Genomic DNA, 9117 nt, shown 5'->3' on the forward strand with positions numbered 1-9117 from the left:
CATAGTTAAGAAATTAACCTTAGTATTCTTTTAATATCCCCATATTTTTATTGTATAATAAGAGCTAACCTTTATTGAGTGTTTATTACTTACCAAGCACTGTGCTAAGAATTTCTTACATGGATTATCTAATTCTAATAAGCCTATGAGGTAGATAATATTACTATTGAAATTAATTTGGTTGAATGCATTTTTTCCATGTGAGGTAATTAACATTATCACAGAATTATAAATCTTGGATGACAATGTAAATGTTATGGCAGCATTTTAATAAAACTGATCAAAATGAATGAGGATTAAGAGCATTTCAAGTAATAAGAAAGGTTGCTGACCTTGATTCTGCCACAGCTGTGGCACTGTTATGTTTGCCCCCTTCCACCAACCCAGTCTTCCAGCCTTTTCCATTATGATTGAAATTCATTCAGTAATCATTCATTTATGAATAATTAATATGAACAAGATAGGATTTGAGGTATTGAGGGATTTAAATATATATGTTAGATGGGGTTTCTGTTTTCAAGTTCACGATAATCTAGTTGCACAGAGAAGACGTGCTCATCAAGAAAAGCTCATGGTTTTAAGCTAAATTGTGTCAGATAAAACAGACAATTGCCTGAGGGCCAAATCCAGGTGCTACCTGTTTTTGTACAGCCCATGAGCTAAGTCTGGTTTTGTATTTTAAAATTTGTGAAACAAAACAAAAAAGAAGAATATGTGACAAAGACTGTATGGCCCTTAATGCCTAAAATATGTACTTTCTGGTCCTTTAGAGAAACAATTTGCCATCCCCTCTTCTATAAAATAAGCCCAGTTAGGAAGGAGACTGTGTCTAAAGTGTGTTTGGGGGACTGGTGTGGCCTGGGAGGACCCCGCAGAGACGCTAGTGTTTGTACTGCACTGTAATTCAAATTGATGAGAAAGGAGCAGGGTCTGCAAAGGGGGGTGTAGTGTGATTATCTAAACACTTGGCTGGCCATTGTTGTTGGTTATGTTTCTTTGGGAAAGTTTTTGTTTTTTTGATTGTTCGATTTTTGCTTACTTGTTTTTTCTCTCCTCGAATGTTTCATACTTTACCTTTCTGTAAAATCACTGAAGTCCATATCATCCCATTATTTAGGGCCTTCTATAATATGATCTTAACCTGTCTTTCTAACCTTGTATACCACTAGTGCACACAATAACATGGAGAAGGAAATTGTATATGTATATTAAATGCTGATACTAAAAAAAGAATAATTTTATCAGAACAATAAGACAGAATGTAAAGATCCTTTAGAGCAGGGGTTGTTAGCAAACTATTTCTGTAAAGAGCCAAATGGTAAATATTTTTGGCTTTGCGGGCCAACTATTCAACTCTGCTGTTATAACAGGAAGGCAACCATCAACATATGTAAATATGTAAATGAATGAACATAGATGTGCTCCAGTAAAACTTTATTTACAAAAATCAGGTAGCTGAACACATTTAGTCCACGGACCATAGTTTGCCTGTCCCTGTGATACGGTATTTGTAGGTACTTAGAAGTACTTCAAATGTCAATAGTATTGATTCTCTTTTTAAATTTACTTTTTAAAAATTGTTGAAAAATTAATGTACGTAGTAAAAAATTGAACAGTACAAAAGGGTTTATGGTGAAAAATCATTCAGCCATGAACTCTCCTAGTTTTCCTCTCCCTGCTCCGTGTGTGTAAGAACACCCGTGCACACACATACACACATATTCTTGGTAATAAAAATATGAATACACACATGGACATACTGCCTTGTTAATAGAAATAGCAGTGTATTATACACACTGTTTTGTGTGTTAATTCTTTCGTTTTTTTCAATGTCATTAAGACCTATGCCTCCGCCTCAATTTTTTTAATGAATTCATGGGATTCGGATCATTTTGCACTTTATCCTCTTGGAAGAAGGAGTAAAGAAGTGTGTCTCGTCTTCCTATCCCACATTCCCAAATTAAAGGCAAAAATTTTTCTCAATATCAAGGCTGAATTTCTCTCATATCCTGTTTCAAGGTTTCTCTCTCATTTTCCTGATTTAATAACCATGGGAGCTGAGTGGGAAAAAGCAATAGAGAGGAATCCCCTATGATAGGAAGGAGGAGGAAAGGACACAAGTATTCATAATGTAAAGAGTTTCTCATGGTTCACCAACTCGTGATTTATTCCCTGTAGCACCTACAGCAGTCTAGGTACATAACAGGCCTATCATATTGAAGAAAGTTGTTGACAGGAATTAAATCTGTTGCTTTCAGTTGCCTGGACCTGGAGCAGTGCTCTCTCAAGGTACTGGAGCCTGAAGGGAGCCCAAGCCTGTGTTTGCTGAAGCTAATGGGTGAAAAAGGTTGTACAGTCACGGAACTGAGCGACTTCCTGCAGGCTATGGAACACACTGAAGTTCTTCAGCTTCTCAGCCCGCCAGGTAGGTTTTTCCCTTAGGAATCTTCCCCAGGAAGTAGTCAGACTTAAAGGAAAATGTCTCATTTGACCAGGTGAAATGTGTTGAATATTTTGGAAGCTGTAAATGTATAGAGCCTTATTTTCTTTCCCAGGTTGAGGCTAAAGATCACATAAAAAGCAAATGTAATGTATGAGCATCAGTCGGATTATGGTTCAAAAAACCAGTCTATAGGAGATATTTTTGAGACAGGTGGAAAAATTTGAATATAACCTACATATTTGATATTAAGGAATTATCATGTGGTAATGATGTTGTAGGTCTATAGACAAATGTCCTTTATTCCAAGGAGATGCATGTTAAAGTATTTAGGGGTAAGATTTCTATAACATACATTGGAATAGTGCAGCCAAAAATATGAGCATATTTTTTTCTATATATGTATGTATATGGATGAGATAAATCAAGTATGACAAATGTTTATTGCTTAAATTTTCTGTTGACATGATGCTTTCGAATGTTGATTAACTTAACTATGAGTTTTTTTTTTTTCCCTGAATACACTGATACAGAGTGAGGCTTCTCACTTCCCAGACCAGGTGAGGAATAGCAAACAGTCCCTCCTCTCCACAGCTGCAGATAGAGTTGGGCAGCTGCAGTGGTGTCGGACAGGAGGGACATGCCATCAGAGTTGCCTGACGGCAGCAGCACTGCAGGCCTCCTTTCCAAAGGGCCCATTTGACCATTATTTGTCCCACTGGAAGCAAAGAGGCTCAACAGCTTGGAAGCGCCATAGACTAAAGAACTGATGCTCTCTGTTTTATGTGGTTTCGATGTATGCCATTTCTATAGCCAGCTTTGTTAAGGTTTATTTTTAAGTTAACATGAGGGATTGAAAACTATAATTTAGATCTTACTTTTGACTTTGTTAGTTCTGGGATTGGGGAATTAGGGACACATGGTATAGTGATGTGCTGTCAATTACATGTACCAGAAACCCCAACTCAATTTGCCATAGTAAAGGGAATATATTTCTTCTTCTAACTGATGAGCCTAGAAGCAGGTTGGGCCTCAAAAGAGACAGAGTGCCCTGCTTCCAAGGAGTTGGGTGTGTTTTTGCCTTTCCTCCTCCTTTCTTGTTGGCATTGGTTTCCTTCTAAAGACTCACTCTCCACATAGTCCAAGATGTCTGCTAGCTGTTCCTGGGTTCATTCGTCCTTCTCCCAGCAAAACCCAGAAGTTTCACTCTAGTTAACTAGTTTTGGTCACATGCATGTCCCTAAACCTGTCACTGTGACCAAGGAGATGGAGTGTGCTGACTTGCCTGGCTTAAAGCCAGAAGTGGAGTTGGGTTGAGCAAGCTTCCCAGGAACCACATGGCTCACCAAATAAAATTGGGCCTGTTGGACAAGGTGCAATGGCTCACGCCTCTTATCCCAGCAACTTGGGAGGCTAAGGCGGGAGATCACTTGAGGCCAGGAGTTTGAGACTAGTTTGGGCAACACAGTGAGATGCCGTCTCTAAAAAAAAAAATAGGCCAGGTGCCGTCAAGCTTGTAATCCTAGCACTCTGGGAGGCCGAGGTGGGAGGATCACTTGAGCTCAGGAGTTTGAGGTTTCAGTGAGCTATGATGACGCCACAGCACTCTATTCAGGGCAACAGTGAGACTCTGTCTCAAAAAAAAAAAAACAAAACAACAATAAAAATATTCTAATGTTTTCTCTCCTTTTTGCAGTAATGCCATTTCCTAGGAGGACATTAGTTCTTATTCCACAGGAAGTCTTATGATTTTTCTGTGATTGTCCTTACAGAGAGAAGTCTGGTTTGGATTATGCTGTGAGCTTCTAAATAGGCCTTTCAGGTCTAAATGTAGGGAGAAGGGGGAACTTTAGATTTATTTCGACTAAAGGAGAAGCTTTAGTCTTACTTTGCCATATTCGGTTCCAGGTGTTTGTGGAACGATAGCCAGAGAGTTGTAAGAGATAACTGTAACAGTTGCTCTGTTTTTTGAGAAACTGACCAAGTGTCCTTCATATGTTTGTTTTGGTAGCCCAAAAGTGGCTAGGGCAGCGTTCCCTCATCTCTAACTGAGACAATTTCTGTAACGTGGAGGCGGCTTCAGCGGGCACTCAGCATGAAGTCTAGGATGAGTGTACACTCACCCTGAAATTCTTGCTCTCTGGGCTCTGGCACCCAATAAGTTTTGTGAAGGAGCCTTGTAGGATTGAGGTTTACCCTCTTCTGCTTTCTTCCATTGGGCACTTCCACAGCACAGGGGTTGGCCAGCTTGTCCTCAGCCTGGCCTTGCTTGAACTGTGTTAGAGAAATGGTTTCTACTTTTTATGTGTGGGTGGTGTTCATCCCCATTTCCCAGCACTAATAAATTGTACCCCTGTTTTCATTCCTTTGGTCATCTCAGCGGGAATCAGAGAGGGCGTTAAATGAGTGTGCTGAAATCGTTTTGAACCAGGCGTCCATAATGATTTTTTTAGACCTTCCTTCTTTTATTTTTTTCTCAACCCCCTTGTAGCATACTCATTATTATGTTTCTGGTATCAATTTTTTATTATTTTTATTGTCTCTAAAATAAGTACAAGGGATTTTTGATTATCAATCTTTAGTTTCTAAAATGCCTTCACATTTTATCTCAAAATTCTGTGAAGAGACAGAACAGTACTATTATGAACATTTAAATTTTACTAGAAAACATTTATATGGAAAATGAGATTTCTAAAAGTTATCATTTGACCAAAGTCACAGTTAGTTATTGACAGAGGTAGGATTGAAAACCAGGCCTGCTGACCCTGATCTGAACTCAATGCCATTTCCTTGATTCTAGGACAGCTCCAGGTTATTTGAGAAACTTAGTTTTAGTGTTGCCTCAGTTGCCTCTTTGACCCGTGGACTTCAATTTTTTCTTCCTGCTAAGTTAAAAAGTATTCAAATACTGTATTTTATTTATAAGGGACTTTTCTTGTTTCATGAGCATCAGGAAATTGATGATTATTCCCGAGAGGAAAATATCAAGAAGTGAAAAGAGACCAAGATGGTATGGATGGTATGGATGAAGATAAGGAGGAAGTAGGGGAACGGGTGGTGAGTGAGGCCTGAAAGAACGCGCTTCTCGGCATGGAGTGCTCAGGGGGCCTCACGGGCAGTGTAATGGGATAAGGGTTGTTATGTGGGAGCCACAGTAGATACAGATGTAAATTGACTTGTAAGAGGGACATACGTGGACATACCTTGTATAGTGTTGTGGGATGAACATGTGGACATTCTTCGGTTGTGTAATGGAGGAGATTGTTGGAGGAAGAGGAACGATACTCTGGCACGCTGTGGGGTGCATAGGTGCTTTTCAGTAATAGCTTACAAAATTTCAGAGCAACTTTGAGGAAGCTGATGAAAAAAATTTTGGTTCATGGCCTCCTAAAGTAGATGCACTTCAGTGTATGCAGTAGGTCTGTTTCTGGAAAAGTTTGTAAATTGCATCAGTATTTAAGTGTACATTATGAGAGAGTACAACTTAAAGGGAGCCTGTCATAACTACTTTTTGTCAAGTCAAGAATTATCCTCATTTATCTTTTTTGTAATTCCAGCAGGGTTTTAAATTTTGTTTTATTGCTTAGTATCATGTGTCTGTTTATGTGTGTGTATGTTGAAAGCACAATCCTTAGTCCCATCATACCTAATCACATTCTCCCAGGCTTACAGGAAATCAAGTAACCTCTCTGGCTTCTTTGCAGATGTTATCTGAAAAATATGCTCGTTTGCCAGGAAGCTGTGCATTCACCGTTTAAAATAGAACTTTCGTTTGTATGCCTTGGGTGCATCCTACATAGCACTGTGCCATAATCTTTCCTTACCTTTGTTTAGTACCTTCTGACTAGTGGGTGCTGCATTGGGGTGGTTAAGGGTTGACCATGGGTCCCTGCGCACAAGGCTATGTGGGAGGAAGGAAATGTGTGTGGTTAAAACATGGGAGGTATTGTGACTTCTTTTCTTCAATACTCAGCAGGGGTGGTTTCCAAATCACAGTTTGACTGTCAATTCTCAGTCTTTGAAGCAATAAGTAATAAATATATATATTTACTTATTGAAGACTAGACTCCTAAAGTTGATGATACAGGACAGACTTACAAACTGTGAGTGTGAATGTACATTAACAATCATTTAGTCTTGTGTCCCACACAAAGGAAAGATACTGTTTAGAACCTGGCCATGTGGTCCCCTTCCAGCATTCATTCATTTCTTTGTAAGACACTCTAGGGGAGAAAGCCTTTTCATTTTCATCATTCTTGGCTCTGTGTATAATGGCGGAGAATATTTGCCCTGGTAAATTTATGAGCAGTGTCATGGTGCAAGACTGTCCCCTCCTGACACACTCCCCTCAGTAAGATAGGCTTTTTGTGGCTGAAGCTATGATTACCAGGGAGATACTCTAAGAGTCACTGAGATGGCAAAACATAAGGGTTTTAAAGCCAAGAAAACCTAGGTTTGCTTCCTGTTTCTGCCATTTTACAATGTAAAAAAAATTACTCTTAGAGAGGTTAAATAACTTACCCCAGGTAATTTGGGTGACCTTCTACAAATTACTTAACACTTTTTCATTGTAACTTAGATCTAATTATATCTACCTTGTATGGATATTTCAAAGGTTAGTGATAAAGCAGTCAGTAAGTTGCTGCTACAGTAATTTTTATTATTATACACATTCATTCAACAAGTACATGTTGAACACCCACTGTATCGCCATATGCCAGGCACTATTCTAGGTGCTGGATGAACTGGTGACTAGACAAACAAGGTCCTTACTCTCGTGGAGCTTCTGTTCTAGTAGGTAAGACAAACCGCTGGAAACAGCGATTTCAGGTAATAATTAGTACCACGACGGGCACAAAACAGGGTGAATGCAACAGACAGCGGGTGGAGGAGTAGCTAATTTAGAGATGTTTCCTAGAGAAGCTGGACATTTGAGAACTGAATGATGAGAAAAGACAGAGCTGCCATGAAACAGTGGGAGTTCGGGGGAGAATCGAGCAGAGGACTGTAAGTAGAAAGGCAGAAAAGAGCTTGGCTTGTGAAAGGAAGGAGGACCAGTGCAGCTGGATTGTGGTGAGCTGGGGGAGGGGGGTGCAGTTCATGTGGGGCCTTGAAGGCCACAGTAAGGAGTTTGGATTTCACTGTAAGTACAGGCACACCTTGTTTTATTATACTTCACTTTATTGCAGATAATGCGTTTTTTACAAATTGAAGTTTTGTGGCAACCTTGTGTCAAGCAAGTCTATCAGTGCCATTTTTCCAATAGCACATGCTCTCTCTGTCACATTTTGGTAATTCTCACAATATTTCAAACTTTTCCATTATTGTTGTATCTGTTACGGTGATCTGGGAGCAGTGATCTTCTATGTTATTATCAGAATTGTTTCTGTAATTGGGGTGCCTCAACTCATGCCCATATAAGACAGTGAACTTAATTGATAAATGTTATATGTGCTGCTTCACCAACTGGCAGTTCCTCTGTCTCCCTCTCCTTGGGCCTCCCTATTCCTTGAGACACAACAATATTGAAATTAGGCCAATTATTAACACTACATGTAGGCTTCCAAGTGTTCAAGTGAAAGGAAGAGTTGCATGTCTCTCACTTTAAATCAAAAGCTAGAAATGATTAAACTTGATGAGGAAGGCATATCAAAAGCTGAGACAGGCCGAAAGCTAGGCCTCTTTTGCCAGTTAAGACAAGTTGTGAATGTAAAGGAAAAATTGTTGAAGGAAATGAAAAGTGCTGTTCTAGTGAACACACAAATGATAAGAAAGTGAAACAGCCTTATTGCTGATATGGAAAAAGTGTGAGTGGTCTGGATAGAAGATTCAGCCAGCCTCAACATTCCCATAAGCCAAAGCCTAATCCAGAGCAAGACCCTAACTCTCTTCAATTCTTTGAAGCTGAGAGATGTGAGGAAGTGCAGAAGAAAAGTTGGTTCATGAGGTTTAAGGAAATAAACTGTCTCCATAACATAAAAATGCAAGATGACGCAGCAAGTACTGATGGAAAAGCTGTATCAAGTTATCCAGAAGATCTAGCTAAGAACATTGATGAAGGTGGCTACATTAAACAACAGATTTTTTTTTTTTTTTTTTTTGTTTCTATTTTTAGGATTTGGAAACATCTCACCACGCACAGAGGGCGGGAAAATATTCTGTATTATCTATTTGAGGTCATGTTTTTTAAATTAGTACTCATTTATAAACAACAGATTTTTTTTTTCTTTTTCTTTGTTTCTATTTTTAGGATTTGGAAACATCTCACCACGCACAGAGGGCGGGAAAATATTCTGTATTATCTATGCCTTACTGGGAATTCCCCTCTTCGGTTTTCTGTTGGCCGGAGTTGGAGATCAACTAGGGACCATATTTGGAAAAGGAATTGCCAAAGTGGAAGATACGTTTATTGTGAGTATGATGGACTTTTAACTACATGCATTTGTTGTTTGATTTTTTAAGAATATTATACTTTTTCTACAACCGCAGGTACAGTTAGACATTCAGTTATTAAGGTTTCCTTAACAGTTTATTTGCATTTCTATTAGCATGTAATTTACTGATTTTAATTATCTTTATACTTAATCTGGATGAATAAATTAGTGCATGAGAAAAACCCAAAAAGATATATGAAAAAAGTAGAAATTGAATAGTTCTAGGTTCAAATTCCAGATGTA

General features: G+C 38.9%; 1 protein-coding gene across 1 annotated transcript in view; it reads left to right on the top strand.

The window, feature by feature from the left end:
- Window positions 1-9117, top strand: part of MALT1 (MALT1 paracaspase) — a 78971-nt gene that overhangs the window by 6236 nt on the left and 63618 nt on the right. The window contains exon 2 of the mRNA XM_012651735.1: window positions 2259-2425. Within this exon, the coding sequence (XP_012507189.1) occupies window positions 2259-2425 (167 nt within the window). The remainder of the gene's footprint in view (window positions 1-2258; window positions 2426-9117) is intronic.

The sequence above is a fragment of the Propithecus coquereli genome, unplaced genomic scaffold (genome assembly GCF_000956105.1).
Source record: "Propithecus coquereli isolate 6110/MARCELLA unplaced genomic scaffold, Pcoq_1.0 Scaffold37, whole genome shotgun sequence".
NCBI classification, from domain to species: Eukaryota; Metazoa; Chordata; class Mammalia; order Primates; family Indriidae; genus Propithecus; species Propithecus coquereli.